Source organism: the organism of the source record quoted next, unplaced genomic scaffold (assembly GCF_019419815.1).
Source record: "Pyrus x bretschneideri cultivar Hongxiangsu unplaced genomic scaffold, Pyrus_bretschneideri_v1 Contig5, whole genome shotgun sequence".
NCBI lineage: Eukaryota > Viridiplantae > Streptophyta > Magnoliopsida > Rosales > Rosaceae > Pyrus > Pyrus x bretschneideri.
Genome location: NW_025999787.1, coordinates 12,101,867 through 12,120,831, shown reverse-complemented (window position 1 = coordinate 12,120,831; position 18,965 = coordinate 12,101,867). Strand labels below are relative to the sequence as shown.

The following is an 18,965-nucleotide window of genomic DNA, read 5'->3' as shown; positions in this document are numbered from 1 at the left end:
GGTTTGGATTTTTTACTCTCATGTTTCTGCCCAATCATATTTGCTCATGTTTTCGCTGTTAGAAAATACATGCATGTTCTCTAAACTAAAATACACTACTCAGACTTCTGTTTCTTATGGAAACAGGTGCCCTATGTGTTTTTGGCTTTGCACGTTTGTGCTTGAAAACTTAGATGCCAGAATAAGAACAAAACAGGTTTTTTTTTTTTTTTTTTGTTTGACAACTGCTAAAACATGTGCCTAACCTACAGGATGTATATTTTGCCACCTTGACTGCAAGGGCAAGTTTTGTGTGAACTGGATGTTGCTTTTGTTTCTTCTGTTTATTAGTGAAACAGAATGTTCAGTTTCGTCCTGTTAATTGTACAATGTCTTTTCATGTCAGCTAAGTTGAATGTATATAAAAACGAAGTTGCATATCTTACCGATCTCATTCACTCATCTATCCCTCTGTTCATTCATGATTATGTTGAATTTATTCAGGTAAAATGTGTCTTATTCATGCAGTTAAAGGTGATGCATTCAAGTCCCGCAGCAACGCGCGGGCATATTTTCTAGTTTAAACTAACCTAAATAATAGATTAATCTAAACAAAATTAAACGCGCACGAATCAATTGTAATAATATATGCAAATACGAGTCGATCCCACTGGGATTGCTTTAACACCAATTTAATCGATTAATCACGCTAGACTTAATTAAACAACAAAGGGATAGATTGAATTGAATAATTGAGTAATTGATTAAAACTAAAATTAACAAGAAAAATAAAAGACAATTAATTAAAACAAACACATGACACAAGAAAACCTAAGGTTATGAATCTACCAACAACAATCCTATTTACTTTTCCTAGAGTCAACTACTATCCAATTACCATGCCAATGTTAAAGGTTGTTCTTTCAAATGCATGCCAACAATAAATTCAAAAAGATGCCACAGTAGAATATCTCAATGGCAATATGAATATAATCAGGTGTTCAACAAGCTATACAAGCTCGCAAGTCGGAGTCACCTAATGTGACATGTACGACTGCACCTATTGCTTATCCATCTAGTCTAACACACGAGTCGGAGTTGCCTGATGTGACCTATACGACAGGCTAAGTGTAATAATAATATACGCTCTAGTGCTATGATCATGTGAAACTAGCGCTATGTGTGGTCACCTACGAGTCGGATTCGCCTAATGCGACCTGTACGACAAGCTAGCACCTACTTGGATCCAAGGTAAGCGTGCGGTGCGGAGGTGAACATACACGTGAAGGACTAGCCTAGCCTTGGGCTGAGCACTAACACCTGGGTGTAGCAATGATGAGCCGACTATATGAATATGAGTATGCCAAACAATTCAATCATCCCCACAATAGAATAAACTCACCTGGACGTACATGAGAGTCCTATAGAATGACTTAGCATTTTGCAATAGCATAATATTTATGAGTAGGTAAAATGCATATGAATATGCCATGATCAAATATATAAATCTTAACCACATAACAACATTTTTAAAATTATATAACTCATGGCATAATATGCATAGAACAATTTAAAAGCATTTGTGGAAACTATAAAGTGTGTGTGTATAAATTTGTGTGTGTGTGTGTGTGTGTGTGTGTGTGTATGAAAACAAAATGCCCACTCACTGGTATGTCGTAGGGTCATGGCCCCCTAGCCTCGCTTGTCCACGTACGTCCTCAGGGTAAGTTTCCCCTATATGCGAAACTACTACTTATAATTAATTAATAGGACATAAACGGAAAAACTAGGATAAACTTCCCATAATTTGCTCAAACAGAAGGTTTGAATATACCAAAATGTTCTACTCAAAGTCATGGACCTGCACGTAAAAACCAATCCCCGGCCGGAGGCCAGACGCGCCCTCACGCGCTGTCCAACCCACAGCCATGCGCAGGCATGCGTCTGACAGAAACCTAACAACAATTAGGAATATTCTGTTAAAGTGACGGAATATTCTGTTAAAAGTTAACGACGTTACCTGACGTCGTTAGAATATTCCATCAACTTTGACAGAATATTCCTTGTCTTCTCCGATAAGCCTCGCTATCCGTCGCCATTTGCCGGTGACGCCGTCTGGTTTCGCCGGAAACTGGAAGAACTCGTCGATTTCTAGAAAATTTTCAAAACTTCATATCTTCTTTATTTCTCAACCATTTTCGACGCACTTTATATGGAAACGAAGGGAATGAAGAGGAGACCAAGTTTGTACCTTTAGAAAGTCCAGAAAAGTGGATGGAAATTGTCTGAAATTAGTTCGAAGCTATCAGACCTTATTTTAACTCCTTGAAACTGTATGTTCTCGCCTTAACTTCACTCCAAACTTAGTCTAGGGTCACCCTGGAGTTGTGTGGAAACTTCCCAGACCTTCAAAACCTTGGTACGCAGTCGAGATCATGTCGATGTAGAACTCACTAAGTAGGAGCTTCTGAGTTGCTCTGCGTTGACCACTCAAAACTCAACCAACGCGTGATCTTAAGGTATAGTTAAGTTCGTGGTGACGAGAGGAGTGTGATGGTGTGGTTCTTGAGCTCGATCTACAAGGTTTTGACGTTGGTCTTCCTTGTTGCAGAGAAAGAGCTTCGGTGAGGGAGAAAGAAGAGAGAGAGTGAGATTGGGCAAAGAGAGAGGGAGAGAAACTTATTAGGTGAGAAGTGTAAGGGACAAATTTGATTGATGGTAAGGTGTAAGGAACGGGTCTGGCTTTAAAGAAAAGAAGGGATAAGATTTTTAGGCTTAACAGTAAAAAGGAAATCAAGAAATGTATCAAAAACAATGTGTCTAACAATGGTAAATTAACACACGCTTGTGTACAATTTTACCCACCAATTACGTACTTTAATGTAACGTAACTTTATCGTTATGAATCCAATTCGGGTCCAACTCGCACTCACGAGATCGTATCAACGAATACTAATTAATTACGATAGCGAGAAAAGTAATTTAAGAACAAATAAACACGTCCACGTCACTTGCCAACAAGGGCATAAATGCCAATTCACATACTCGGGGAGAAATTACATAGAAACTTAGGGACGGGTCGTCATATCAAACCTAGAATAAAATACCCACAAAGATTAAGAATATAACATGGCATATAATCGGATAATAATAAACAAAGTACTTCGCAAATATTCATATCATGGCTTCATCATAAACCTTAGAAAATAACTAAGTTACACATAGAAATAAAAATAAAAGAAAGATAGAACCCGGAGTCCATGGCAAAGCACGTCCCTAAGCTCTTCTTCACAACTTGCGAAGATGGTGAATGGTAGTATGGTGTGGGGTGATGTCTGGATGCGAGGGTGCGGGCGGTACATAGAGAGAGCTTAAGGACCTTATTTATACTAGAAAAACCCTAAAAGGTCTGGGAGAAACTCTCCTAAAATAAAACAAACTCCTAAACAATTAATGACACAAACTAGGAAAGAATCCTTCTTGACTTGGGAAACACGTCATCTGTCTTGCACGCTAGTTTTGGGATCGATTTATCTTTTGGAAAATTCTGTAAAAATATGAAAACGTAGCTTTATCTCTTATCTTTCCAGGCATATATCGCACATCACTAGGAAAAATCCGGAAAGCCTCCAAATCTTCATTCTCCTACAGCTGCGCAATTCTGACGAGAAAACAACTTCTGCAAGATTGATTTGTAAAACTGGAATGAATGGCTCCATGAAAAATTATGAAATTCTGTCACAACAATCTTCAGCCTCTTAGCTTCCTTCTTTAATTGGCCTTGCATCAAAACTCTTCTGGAAAGTCAAATTATCACCAAAAACGTTCTGCGTGCGCATAATAGCTGAAATTAAGGAAAAGAAAGTAACAAGTGTGAACACGAAAGTTCCTTGAAACAAGAAACAAGAATAACGTGTACAAAATAATATTTTGTGTTTAATGATTTTCGGGTTACGATCTCTCTCAAATTTGGTCCTCTGATTCTATCTTCGTAGGGTGTAGGTTTGTGGATGAGTTGTTGATCCAAAGGGCCGTCGGGGCTTGATCTAAGGATGAACAGTTGATGAACGGATGAACACTTTCTTCAAGGGTCGTCGGGGCTTGATCTTGAATAATGGTTGTGTGGATTTCTTCAAGGGCTTTTGGGCTTGATCTTGAAGGTTGATGGATGAGCGGATCTTCAAGGGCTTTTGGGCTTAATCTTGAAGAACGATTGGATGTGTGGATTTGTTGAGGTTGTTGATCCAAAGGGCCGTTGGGGCTTGAGCTTAGGATGAACGGATGATGAATGATGAACACTTTCTTCAAGGGCCGTCGGGGCTTGATCTTGAGTTGGTGGATGAGCGGATCTTCAAGAGCTTTTGGGCTTGATCTTGAAGAACGGTTGGATGTGTGGATTTGTTGATGTTGTTGATCCAAAGGGCCGTTGGGGCTTGATCTTAGGATGAACGGATGATGAACAATGAACACTTTCTTCAAGGGCCGTCGGGGCTTGATCTTGAAAGAGGATTTAACGAAGAACGAAGAGAGCTTTCTTGATCCTTCGGAATTCTTGGGAATTTGGATGGTTGGAAGCTTTGGAGTTTCAAAGCTTCAAGGATTTGGGGAATTCCTCTTCTAATTTTGGAGTAGAGAAATGTATTTGTGAATTCCTTGATGCTTGATACCTTGATGGAGAAGCCTATTTATAGGCTTTGAGAATGAATCACCACCACAAAAATATTTTTTTCCTTTCCAAGCACCATTGCCTAATTTTCCCACTTAATGCAATATTGAAATTGAAGTGGTGTAACTTATGGCCTAATTTCCCACTTAATACCATTTTAAACTTGAAGTGGTGTAACTTATGGCCTAATTTCCCACTTAACACCATTTTAAACTTGAAATGTGTATGCTTTGTCATTGCCCAAATGAGAAAAACTTGCTTTGATCCGTAATGGATTGAAGTGTGCTTGCCTTGTCATTGCCCAACATGAGAAGAAAAACTTGTTTTGATCCTCAATGGATTGAAATGTGCTTGCCTTATCATTGCCCAAAAATGAGAAGAAAAACTTGTTTAATCCTTCAAGGGTATTTCTTCCTATTTTGTTGAGTCACACGCCATGTGTACAATTTGTACAACACGTGGCGTATGCCATGTATGCCTTGACACGTCAAAACTTTAATGCATTGGTGAACATTTGTTTTACTGAAATTTCGATGTCTACAACAAGGTTCTTTTATAATCAATTCCTTAACAAAACTTAAGGATAATTAACATGAAAATATGATAAATAATGCACCTATTACTGTGGTAAATCAGGAAATGGCACAACCACTGGCAGGACCTGCAGAAACTCCATTGAATGGGCAGTTTCAGTACTAGGGATGGGCACGGTACGGTTCGGTGCGGTTCCACCTCTAAACTGGAACCGGAACTGAAATATATTAACGGTTCGATTCGGTGCGGTTCCACTTAAATTTATTACTAGAACATTACGGTTCGGTTTACACCGGTTCCGATTCGGTTCTTGCCGGTTTACGGTTCCTAATAATAAATTATTTGAACACCAAATCATTATGCATTCAAATACATCTTCTAAAACTGATTACATAAAGTTGCATACAACACATCTTTTTTAATGCACATGTCTTTGATAGTGGCACCAAGTCAACAAAAAGAGACAACTAAAATACATATGCACTAGTCAATCAGTCAACAAACAAAAAAATGATGAAGCAAATTGCAGGTTTTCAGACTTCAGAGAGCAAGCAGGAAGCAGCAGCTCCTGTACACAATTTTTCAACCTATTATACCATGACATGTGTGTGTATATATAATTTATTTATTTATTATTAATAAAACGGTTCGGTTCGGTTCGGCCGGTTCTTAGTCATTCGAAACCGGAACCGGAACTGGTTTGAACGGTTCGGTTCAGTTTTTCACTCAAAGTTGACTTTTCCGATCAACACGGTTTTTTTCGGTTTTTTTTCTTACGGTTCGATGTGGTTTTGCGGTTTTTATGCCCACCCCTATTCAGTACCATGGTCCTTTTTTCTCGATGGGCCCATCTTTCTACTCCCATAAATATGCCTGGCTTCACTCCGCTGAATTCTTCGAGACTAATTCATGGGTCAGTATCTATCTGCTTATATTTGCTACTCCTTATGCCAGAAATCCAGCTTCCATCTCAGTTCCTCCCAGACTCGCAACATTTACAGACTCCCGTACCGTTCTACCTCGGACTCGAAAGCCGCCAATGAGACCTGGTAACTACAATCCAACTCAGCAGATTCCCAATTTTCCCAGTCCTCTGCCTCGAAGGCCAGGAAATCATACTCAAATTCAACAAAACTGTCCTGCTCACTCAACTCGACCTGAGATCCCACGGGCTTCAAATCAACAGTTCACCAACAACCTCGCATTTGCCTCTGGTAAGTCGGTGTCTAGTCCTGGAGGAGGACAGCAACTTTTTAATCCTTTCTCGCCCACTACTGCGAATAAGCAGTAGGGAGGCAATCTAGGAAAGATGTGGAAGCAAGCGAATGATCTATAATAATGGGATTTGATTGCGTTGGTTGGAGTTATACAACTTAGGATTTAGTGAAACAGATAACCAAACAAGAATTTTAGTTCTTGTAGTCCATAGGTCATATAACATGTTGCTTGGACAAAACTTCTTTCATATTAACATGTTTCCCTTTCGCTTTCCAAGTTATGTCTTACTGTTATTAATTTTTTATACAAGCAATAATGAATGGGAAGGTGAGATTCGAACATAGAAGCTCACGTGCAAGGGTAAAAATGCTTTTACGCACTTAAGCGATGAGCCCTTGCCTTTCCATTTCCTTGTTGAGTGCATTATTCTCAACACATTAAATTACTTTCATTACTAGCTCATAGGTCACGAATTGCTAAAATAAAACGGTGATCCCATAATCAAATCCCATCAAAGGGAGAAATTACAATAGATTAGATTTATGTGGTTTCGTTAAAATCTTTGTCGGAAAAAATCAAAATGAGAAAAACTCCAAACTTAGGAAAAAGAGTACCACAGTAATATTACAAATCAGTTACAACGGAACTCCAAACTTGGGAGAAAGAGCAGCACACTTATATTACAAATCATTAAAAACGGAGAAAACAAATATAACAATCCGGAGAGCTAATCCACTAGAGTTTGGAGGAATGCGGGAGCAGAAACCTTGGCCTAGAAAATAGCCATGGTTGTCGTCAAAGAATCGCTCTCAAAGCAAGACAGAACCAGCCCTACTGTGTGAGCCAAATCCCAAATGAAAGCCTCCCAAAGCAACCACTCCTCAATCCCCAAAAATCTTGAGCCAAATGAACGACATAAATAAAAAAACTTAAAAACACTTTAACAACTTCTCTAATTATTTGTACATGATTCCACGAAATATTGTGGATTGCTTTACTTACGAGAATAAAGGACGATTAACACAATAATATTAAAACATTTCTTGAGAAATCATACCATCAACTTCAAATCATCTTCAGATCATCTCCAAAGGGAGCTCCTTACCAAATTTATCTCTATGTAAGGGATGTGAGATATTTTGGGCCAGTAGCGTCCTTTTCCTGGTTGGCATCTCTCTTTTAGCACAGGACACCCACAGATGCGAAGTTGCCTATTCCTGATTCAGGAAGCCATTTATTCTGAGTTCAGTGAGAGATCTGGGAAGCAGCGTCTCCATCCAGACCATGTCGTGTGGAAACAGCACCGTATTTGGGTCTTCACCACTGATCCACAAGTATCTCAGAGAGGTCAGTTTGTGCAACCCTGACTCTAACTCCCAGAGTGGCTTTCAACTCTTGACCTTCCAAATATAAAGTGATGTTAGGTTGGGGGGACTGAGCAAGTCAAACCTTCAAAGTAGTCGATGTCCAATTCCTTAAGAGAGTTGAGATTATGCATGCCTAGGGGCAAAGCCTCCAATTTGTCGCAATTGGTGATCAGGATGTTTCTCAGGTTGGAGGCTCTTCTCCCCCCACTCAATCTCGGGATGGAAACAGGACTTCCACATAAATCAATATTCAACGTTTGAAGATTGTTGAGGTGGCATAAGCCATCCGGTAAGGATTTCAAATTTTGGCACTCCCATATCTTAATACATTCAAGACAGTGATTAGTGTTGTTGCCGAAGAACCCGTCCGATGCTATTAACTCTTGTTGTTCACAATAACACATCTCAAGGTGTTCAAATGTCCTGAGAAGCTGACCTCTCAAGGATAACGACGTCAGAGATTGACATTCCTGGATATTCAAGTACTCAAGATAACTGTGAGCGAAAGACGACCAAGAACCAACGGCCTCCTCATCTACTAGTGATTTCAATCTTTTGCAATTTCTTATCTCTATTCTTCTGAGATTTTGGGGAATCTGGTGTTTTGCAAAATAAATCAACGAATGACACTCTATAATCACGATGTCTTTAAGAGAAGGTGGCAAACCAACATCTGGAAAAGAACGTGGACATTCGTGTATGTGAACCTCCTGAAGAGACGACAACTGATTTAACCATTTTGATAGCTTCAAAAAAATTTTGTACTTGTTTAACTCCAGACATTCAATTGCAGCAACTCCTCTACTTCTTTTCCCAATTCTTCAACTAGAGGAGAGTTGTCTTCAATTTCCAAACGGCCAAGAAAAGTCAACTGTTGCAATAATCTAGCCTCATTTTTCAATGAAGACGTCAGCTCCTCGCATCCATTAATCTTCAAATCTTTGACCTTGGTTAATACCCTTCTGCACAATTCTCCTGTTTGCAGAGACATCAGCTCTGAAATGTTTGAAAGGCACAAGGACTCTAATAACTCAAACTCAACCTTAGCAGTTGTATGCACCACCCCTTTACAACCATCAATGTTTAATTGACAAAGTTGTTTGTAGTTGGCAATCGAAACCACTAATTCTTCACTTAACAATTTCACACTCGGCTAGCAAATTGAGGTTCTCTGGCAGCTTACCTTCCAACTTATAACATTCATTGATTGATAGCTGTTTCAGGCAAGGGAAAACATCCCCTCCTCGATCATGTTGGAAAGGAAGCCATTGCTTCCAATGCTGCATATCCACAAACTCAAGAGTCTCTAATAGCAGAAAAGGCAAGATACACTCTCCATAAAACTCAGCACCAACACTTTCAACTGCATTCATTCCTCTAATATAAAGTTCTTTGAGATGAGGCAATTGTCCGAGAGGTAGTAGATATAGACAATTGTAGATTCGTCAATCGGCCTAGTTGCGGAGGCATTCCTTTCAACGAAGATACACTTGATATTGCGGAGGCATTCCTTCCAATATCAATGTCTGCAAGTTGTAAAGAGTACCTGTCGATTTAGGCAAACTTGTTATATCTGTGTAGGAAAGGTCGAGATACCGTAGATACCTTAAATCACCGATTAAGTTTGGAAGCTCCTTCAGTTCATAGCCATTCAAAGAGAGCACCCGTAAATATTGCAACTTTGGAAGCTCCTTCAATACGGGTATTTTACATATCAAAATAAGTGGAGAGGTACAAAAAAATATCATTTCTTTCACTTATTTAATAACATGTAGAATACTGTTTGAATACACGGTACTTGAAAATCTCTCTGTCTTGTATGACAAAGTAAAAAAACTGGATCCAACTTCCAGCAGGATTACATCTCCAGATATGTTGTTTTTATGAGTGCAACTTTCCTTTTCATAAACCATTACCAACAATCACATCCTCATCTTCTCAACAAATTCAATCTTCCCTTACCCATCAACTCTAACATTTACCTCTATCAGTCAACCTACTTCACCTATCCCAAACACACCTCAACCTCAAACATCATCCAATACATCACATCACCAAATACTTTCTAGGTTTCTTACTCTTCACCAACACCACAACCTCAATCCAATACCAACACCAATATCCATTTTATGCAAACCATATCAAAATCTGGTATTTTCAAACCTAAAGCCCTAACTGCTACTGAACATCCAATACCATCTCATCCAGTCTTGATTATGTCTCATCTACCTATCTTCAGGCATCTAAGCACCATCATTGGAGACAAGCAATGCAAGAAGAGTTCAATACTCATCTAAGTACTGGAACTTGGTCCTTGGTTCCTTCCTCTCCATCTCAGAATCTTGTAGGTTGCAAGTGAGGGCTTTAAATCAAGAAGAAGCTTGATGGTTCAATAGACATGTACAAATATCGGCTTGTTGCCAAGGGATTCCATTAATAGGAAGGGTTAGACTACACTGAAACATTCAATCATGTAGCTAAACCTGTAACAATTAGACTTCTTCTCACCTTAGCTGCCCAATATGATTGGTTTCTTAACAAACTTAATGAGAGTAATGCTTTTCTGCATGGTACTCTCACAGAATCAATGTTTATGCAACATCCTTCTAGATTTGAAGGTTCTACATAGCCAAATTTTGTATGTAAGTTGCATAAGTCCTTGTATGGAATCAAACAAGCTCCAAGAGCTTGGTATGAAAAGCTAAATGGTGCATTACTTTCTCTGGGATTTGGTGGTTCACAATCTGATCATTCCATGTTTGTCAAGAAAGATCCTCAATTGGTTTTCATCCTAGTTTATGTTGATGACATTCTTGTCACTGGTCCATCTCCTCAAGCTTGCAAGCAGGTTATTCAACAGTTAAGCGCTCTATTTCCTATCAAGGATCTTGGTTCGTCAAAAGTTCTTCAAAGGTATCGTCATATCTCAAACTAGGTACAATCTAAATTTGTTACAAAATGTCAAAATGGATGGTGCTAAACCATGTGTTACTCCCCTTAGCACATCTAAACTTGATCATGATTCTCCTTTCTTGGACAATCCCATTGAGTACATATCACTTGTAGGACCACTGCAATACCTCACCTAGACCAGACTAGAGTCACTAGATCTTTCTTTTGCAATGAACTTTGTTTGTCAGTTTATGCATTGTCTAAGAGTTTCTCATCTTCAAGCAATTAAGAGAATTCTCAGGTATCTAAAAAATTTGTTGATCTTGGCCTATGGTTTTCTAAAATGCTCTTCTATTCCCCAGTATAAATGCCTATTGAGATGCAGATTGGGCAGGTTGTACACTTGATAGAAAATACATTGGTGGTTTTTGTGTATTTTTGTGCAACTCTATCATCAGTTTGAGTGCCAAAAAGCAACCTAAAGTGGCAAGATCCTCCACAAAGGCTGAATATAGGTCATTGGCTAACACTGCTGCAGAAATAAAGTATCTCAGCCATCTATATGGCCAAGAACCTTATTTTCCATGCTAGGACTAAGCATGTTGAATTATGTTACACCCGCCCCCGCTTATAAATGTAATTCTGTAATTATCCCCAAGAATTTATAAAATTATCACTTTAATCCCTATTTCTTCTTCACCCAATCAGGATCTGGAAAAGAGATTTGTTCCTATCCCTAAGCTGCCACGTGGCAGCACCCCAACACACCTATATTTTCTCTTTTTGTCCCCTACCCGTGACCCCCTTCTCTTTCTTTCTCTTTCTTTTTTTCTTTCTTCTTTCTTTCTCTACACACTCTTTCTTCCCTCTCTCGAAACTCTCTTGTCTCTCCCTCTCTTACACCGTGACCACATACACGCACCTATAACTGCACCTGCTCGAGGAAATCATCACCATCATCGCCATCAACCTCGTTTTTCTCTCCCTTGCTCTCGTCGCCGTGAGGACGCTAGAACCGAGAACTCTCCAACGAGTTTCCTTTGTTTTTCCGGTTTGGTAAGCTTTGATTTTTCCCTCTATCTGTTTTAGTTATTGCCTGGATGTGTTTTACTGAGTTTGAGCTTGTTATTTCCAAGGTTTTAGAGTGAGATCGGCTCGGGTGAAGGCACACCTATCTCCGGCGAGCTTGTGGTTGTCGAGGAATTTTTCGACCACCACAAGCCGTTTTACGGCGAACCAAAGGTATAAAAACACTCATCTCGTCTAGTTCTTCATTTTGATACCTAGATCGGGGTCTAAAGTGCACGTTTACAGTTGGCCGGAGCTGTAGAAGCTCCAGCATTCTTCTCCGGTTAGCACCAGGCCGTTTGTCCACCCACGGGCCTTAGGCCTGTTTTGTTTCAAACCCAAAACCCTTTTTATTTTTCTTTTGTTTTATTTATTTTAATTGTTTTAAGTTAAGGGCCCTTTGGGCCCTTTTTGCTAAAGCCCAAAGACCCAAGCCTTAAAGGCTTTAAGCCTTCGGGCTGTCTCTCTCTGTCTCCTTAGGCCCTTGGCCTTGGGGCCGGGCTTTAAGCCCATTTCCTTAAAACCTTGAACCCTTAAGGACCCAACCCAAAAACCTAAACCCAATACCCAAACCCTAGGGCCCAAACCTGAACCCAATACCCAAACCCTAAACCGGGTTGACCCGGGTTGATCTGACGGGTTGACCCATGACCCGCTGACTTTGACCCGTTGATCGTTGACTGGTCAACGATCAGCGTTGACTTTTGACATTGACAGTCAATGGTCAATGTTGACCGTTGACTTTTTGGGTTTTCGTGCAGGACCCCTCATAGGCTAATTTCGACGTTCTGTACCTGTTTTTGAAGTCCGTTTTCCCAAATTCAATCGTTTGAATAGAGTTTGATTGAAGGTACCATTTGTGTGTAGGTGCGATTAATAACAGTGATTCCATTATTCCTGTTTGGTACAGCTTTGCACCAATGGTGTACGGTGAGTGGACCCTTTCTAAAAATGCATGTTTTGATAGTAGAAATACATACATGAAAAGCATGATTTGATAACTATGTTTTATGAAACGTTTTATGAGATAACATGCTTACTGAGGCTAGTTTGAATTATTACTATTTTTCCTATAACCCATGTTCTTATAGAATATCCGATGGATGACGATATGATATTTAGAACATGTTTAGAACACTTCTTTATAGTATAGACGATGGATGACTTTATACTATGAAGTTGTTTTTCAAATGTATGTATGTATGTTCAGGTTTTGTGCTTACCTAGTGGTCCTTTCTGCTACGGGACGTAGGGATAGATCTGATCCGTCTCGGTCGATGGTTTGATGCTGGCATAGGGCTTGGAGTGTGTTTCCTCTGGCTATTTAGCACAGGAACGGGGAGCCGGCATGGGGCCTGTAGTGTATTTTCCTTTGACTGTCTGCTCAGAGACGGGGAGCCGACATGAGGCCTAGGGGTTATCGGACATACACTAGTGATTATTATATATACAAGTTATGTTTTGAGATAGGTTTCGGAAAACCTATGTTTATCATTATATATATGTGTTTTCATAAAATCTGGGGGTTAGTACATTGATAACTGTTTTATTATATATATATATATATATATATATCAACTTGGTCCACTCATGTTTGTTTTGCGCCCCCTTCAGGACCTATGAACGAAGAATACGATCTGAGCTACGAGGCATTCCCCTACTAGTGATATTGTGCTATATTCTCTCTGCTTCGACATCTGTTGTAATAGCATTTCTCTATCTTAGTTTTTGTTTGTACTCTGTAATAGACTTATGCTTTGGACGTGTCATGTATTTCCCAACTTTTAATACTTAGTAGTTGAACTTTAATTTTGTGTTATTATCCCCTATTGCATGTTTTAGCTTATTTCTCAACATTTGTTTAAATTAAATGGCTTTCGTCACCCTTTGGGTGTCGGCCAGCACGTGACCATCTCGATGTCCCTAGGACCTCGAGGTCGGGGCGTGTCAAAATAGACAACCACTGCATTCGTGAAAAAGTTTTGGCACAAGAAATCTCTGGTCATTTTGTTTGTTTACAAGATCAAGTGGTTGATGTCTATACTAAAGCTTTGTCCAAATCCAGGTTCATCTTTCTCAGAGACAAACTTGCACTTCGACAGCCTTAACTTAGTTTGAGGGGAGATATTAAGGGTAAAAGTGTAAATGACATTGTAAAAGATATTCCTTAAATATTGGACAATTTGTTGTGGTTAATTATATGGAGTGTTTTCTTATTGGTTGAAGATACATGTATATATACAGGTTGTAATGTTATTCCGATCATTCAATAAAAATATTATTTCCCAACATCATCAACATCTTGCATATGCCCCTATCTCAAAAAGGTAGGATTTCTCGGCAGAGCCGTCCGCATAGTCAAGTAAATAGGTTCTCGACAAAGTCGTCCGCATAGAGTCAAATAAATTTAAAATACAGAGATTTGATTGATCTTGTGATTGGGTTATGCTAGTCGACTCTAGGTTTTTCTTAGGAAGTGATCCACAAAGCTATAGACAAAACAAAATAACAAAAACAAACAGTTAAAGTTTATTAATATATATAATGAAAGCAAGATAATAATGTTACAACAACAACAAACTCTTATTCTACTAAGTGAGGTCGGTTGGTATGAATTCTAAAACATCATTTTATTTGGTTTTGCGCCAAATCTTCATTAGCTCCAGGTACTACATGTTATTTTTTAGAATCTCTTCTCAAGTCTTCCTAGGTCATTTTATACCCCGTTTGCCCTAGGCTTTTATCTCATAATCACATCTTCTAACCGAAACATTTGTATGTCTTCGTTTCACATGTCCAAATCACATTAACCAATTCTCTCCATACAGGTTATTTGTATAAAATTGATACACTTTCTAAGATATTTTCTAATACAGGGTTAACTCGATCATTGTTTGTATAAAATACCTATATTGAAAAGTGTACAATGTTGCTGGCTCCTGACATAATAGAGTCTGGATGTGATTTTATGCAGATATCTAGCTAGTACATTACAACTATGTTTCCCCTGTCGAACGTTTTTTTTATGAGGTTTTCTCTTCGCTTGCAGCCTTATGTGTAGTAGTGGTGACAAAAAGGAACTACAAGGCCTGAGGCCACGTAGATGAGAGAGGCCGTACATTTGAACCAGAGAGGAAATGGGATTGTGACGGAAATGAAGAAGGCATTGACTCCAAAGAAGACACCGAAATAATGGAAGAGATGAACTATTATCCGTGGAGAGTTGGAGTACTGGATAAATTTGCTAACCATTATACAAGTAAAGGCAAGTATGATTGCGAGACCGAGATAGCAAAAGGTTAGAGGGAGCTGGCTGGAGTGAAGTTGGATAGGAATGAGAGCTTGTCGACAAGCAATACGCCACGATAATCTTCGCCCAGTCTAAGTTGTGCTTCCTAGTTATAGAGCTGGTGGCGGCGGCAGGCAGCAGCAGGGGGGGTGGTGGTTGATCAGCCGGTACTGTTGTTTCTAGGTCAACATCATTATCCAACGCGCTGATGAGTACCTTGTTGAGTAGTTGCTGCAAAAATGCCTGAAGGTACTGATAAGCACTAGCGATATAGTACTTCATACTTGTTGCTAAGAACCCTACACTACACAGCTTGGGATCGAGGGAGAGAGAGAGAGTTGGAATAAGTTGTCAAGCCCATCAGAGAGAATTGGTAGATTTTATACAACTGGGGCAGAGCTAGGCTTATGTAGTTACCAGCACTATGATACAGGGAGCATGATAAGAGTGGGGCCCCTTCTTAGTCATGGTGGGAAGTTCCACTAAACCATAAAACACCGTATAGCGTTTTTTAACACAACTCTTATCCTGCTCCATCTTAGCATGAGCATAAACATTCCACACGGAAGGACGGACAACATTTGCTATCTAAATTTAAAAATATATCTCCAACACCTTCGTCAAGTCTAAACGACTTATAAAATTAATCTTAGTTTTAAATATATCTCCAACACCTTCGTCAAGTCCAAACGATTTATAAAATTAATCTTAGTTTTTTAAGAGAACTCAAGTTTACCAACATCAGTTACTTTGTAACCTAGATTGATGGTAGCATCGGATAAGATATTGAATTCTCTAAAAGCATGCTCCAAGACATGTGGTCAATGCATGAACTGTAAGAGCAACCATATAAGCTCTATAACAAACTAGCCAAGAACATAAGATTTAACTAACTAAATCACAATCATCACTCCAAATATTCTGTATATGCAAATACTGAAGTAATATCTGCAACACATACCAGCAAAACTGTTTGCCGAAGTCTTTCCCGTGTGTTCTGTCATAATAGTCCTTCATAGTTTGTTGTATGATCTCCCTATCCCACACATGGTGAAGATTGGATTTGTTTATGTACCAACGCAAGGCTATCGTGTTTCCTCCCTCATCTGTCCTGAACCCGACATGCATCGGCTGATGAATATCTCCCACAAAGTGTGACAAGAAAACCAAGGTCTCAGCGATATTATATCGACGGTCAGATGTGTCTTCTGTGTAGTGTGAAAACTGAGAGGTGAAGTTTTGGACGGTACCAGCAACACACATGTTCTTTACGGCATTGATCAAAGGAAAGAATAGTGCTAGACACCATATCATAACCATGTTCAACAAATTAGGATTAAGAGCCATTAGAGAAATCTACACACAACCTTCTCCTCTCTGCAAAACTCAATGCTCTCCAAGTTATAGGTAATTGGAACAATAAGAGCGTATCTTTGTGAGAGCAGGGGCTTGTGGTTTTTATACTACAAAATCTGGATTACCCTATAATAATCCTACAAGGAATACAAGACCAAATCCTTGTACAAGTATGAGTTCTATTCTCAAGCCAACAGTAGAGTTTCAATACAAACCAAAGTTGAATTAACTCTTATAAACACATTAAGACCTCTTTATACCAATCTGAAATAACAATGATTATTACTAAACTGTGAGAATCACACTCATACTCCAACATGAACCACTCTTCTTTTCTTTTTTCTCTAACTTTTTAAATCCATCAATTCCCATTTTCAGTGACAATTTTCCAACCTAATCACCAAAAGGAAAGATCAACATAAATTCCATGTCTAAATCATCAGTGATCTTATCGGAAGCATTTGAAACATTATGAAATTAAGCTTAGATAGAGATAAGACTGCCTTTTTCCTTACAGCACGCAGTAGCAAAATTACCTTTGAAGGCAAAGTGGAAATGTAAAATTGGCTAGAAAATATGAATCTCCCGTTCATGTCAACATTGCCTTGTTTAATAAAAGTGAATTTTGAAAGTAACCTCCTTTTTTTTCATGCTGTTATCGTTATACTTTAACATGGATTAGGTAGGTTGGAGTTTTCACTCCTAGTCATGTTTATATTGTTAAGGATAAACAACTTTTAGTCTCTCCTGAGATCCCGGCTAAGTCCTGTAAAGTTCTTTTTATGGTTACCGTTATTTGGGATCCTTCTCTTTGTTCTTTCAATGTGAATACGGAAGCCTGCTAAAGGAAAACTAGGTAAATTGGGTCTTGCGACATATAGTGGGGTTTTCTGAGATCGCCGGTTATTTTTTTGGTGGTTTAATCCTAGAATTTGTGATAAACTTTCTATGCAGAGCTTCATACTGTCATCCTTACTGTGGAGTTGACTTGCGGGATTGATAAAATTTATAACTTGAAAGTGACTCTTCAGTGTAAAATCTTGCTTTGCTTTTGGCTCTTTCTATCTTTTCCTGTTTTTTCTTTTCATTGCCTTATAAGGGATAAACTTTATGTCCCTTAGATCAGGAAAATAAGTAAAATATATACGCTTGCGTACAGTTACGCTATACAATTAGCAACAAAAAGGAAAATATTTGAGAGATAACATTTTTATATTATGTTAATGTATAATGTGATGTGAAAAATGAAGTGTACATCTCATGATAATAAAAGAAAGAAAGAAAAAAGAGAAATTAGGTTCTCATCCTTCATTTTGTTACTTCATTGATTAAAATCCTATTCATTTTCAATTTTTTATTAAAGTCCTTGGGTATTAATAACATCATTAATTATTTCAATAATAAAATATTTTTTTTATTTCTAAATATATTCATTTAATGTTAAAAATGTTACAATTAATATATTTATATTTATGACTAAATTTTATATCATATATTTTTAGTTTTAGTTTGTACCCATTTTTAATTTGTAATTCTTTTTTAATTTGTACCAATTTTCTTTTCAGTTTTAATTTGTACCCATATATTAATTTCTTTTTGTGCCCATATTTTTTAAAGTTTATTTGTGTTTGTACCCATATATTTTTTTATTTGTACTTTTTATTTTGCTAAATGTACCCATGCTAATTATATGTACCCATTCATGTAAAACTGTTTAATCTTAAAATATACTCATTCTTAAATATACCAATTTGTTATATGTAAAATGTACAATTTTTTATATAAAATCTATTCAATTTTTTTCTAATCCATTTTTAAACTTATATGGGTACATTCTTTTTTCTTTGATTTTAAAATGTATCCATGTCAAGGTTAATCTGTGACATCCCACATCGCCCAGGGGAGTGATCCTTATATGTATATTCTCATCCCTACCTAGCACGAGGCCTTTTGGTGGGAACTCCGAAGTTAAGCAAGTAGCGCACGAGAGCATTCACAGGATGGGTGACCCATCGGGAAGTTCTCGTATGAGTTCTCAGAAACAAAACCATGAGCGTGTAGTCAGGGCCCAAAGCTGACAATATCGTGCTATGGTGATGGAGCGGGCCCGGGCCGGGATGTGACATAATCGAAGAAATTTACTAATGTTATTAAGCCTAATATCTTTTTCTTTTTCTTTTATTTTTATTTTTGTGATTTTGAAGAATGTACCCATGTTTTGATACAATTAATTTTTTGGTTAATTTTGATGAATGTACCCATGTTTATATATATACACACACAATAGTATATTTATATTTTAATATTTTTAATCCCACTAGTTATGGTTTTTTTTTATTTAAAATCTCATTTATATAAACAACTAAAATTTCTAATTTTTAATTTAAAAATATAGTAACATATATAGAAATAAATTATCACATTAATTTCAGGGACCTTGATCAAAAATTAAAAATTAACAAGGTTTCAATAAAAAAATATTCATAACTAAAAATCGTATTCAAAGTCTCCTAAAAAAAAATTAGTGAGCAATTCAGAATTTTCAACATATTTAAAAGTTGGATTGGACTGAGGCCCGGACCATGTCGAGCCCACC

The 18,965-nt window shown here is 38.0% G+C and overlaps 1 protein-coding gene across 1 annotated transcript; it reads right to left on the bottom strand.

Moving 5' to 3' along the window:
• Positions 1–7,817: 7,817 nt before the first annotated feature.
• On the bottom strand, positions 7,818–9,137 carry LOC103967864 (putative disease resistance protein At3g14460). The gene is made up of 3 exons (XM_048569376.1): positions 8,948–9,137; positions 8,546–8,829; positions 7,818–8,489 (listed from the first exon to the last, which is right to left on the bottom strand). The coding sequence occupies exons 1-3, from the start codon at positions 9,135–9,137 to the stop codon at positions 7,818–7,820; spliced, it is 1,146 nt and encodes a 381-aa protein (XP_048425333.1).
• Positions 9,138–18,965: the final 9,828 nt, after the last annotated feature.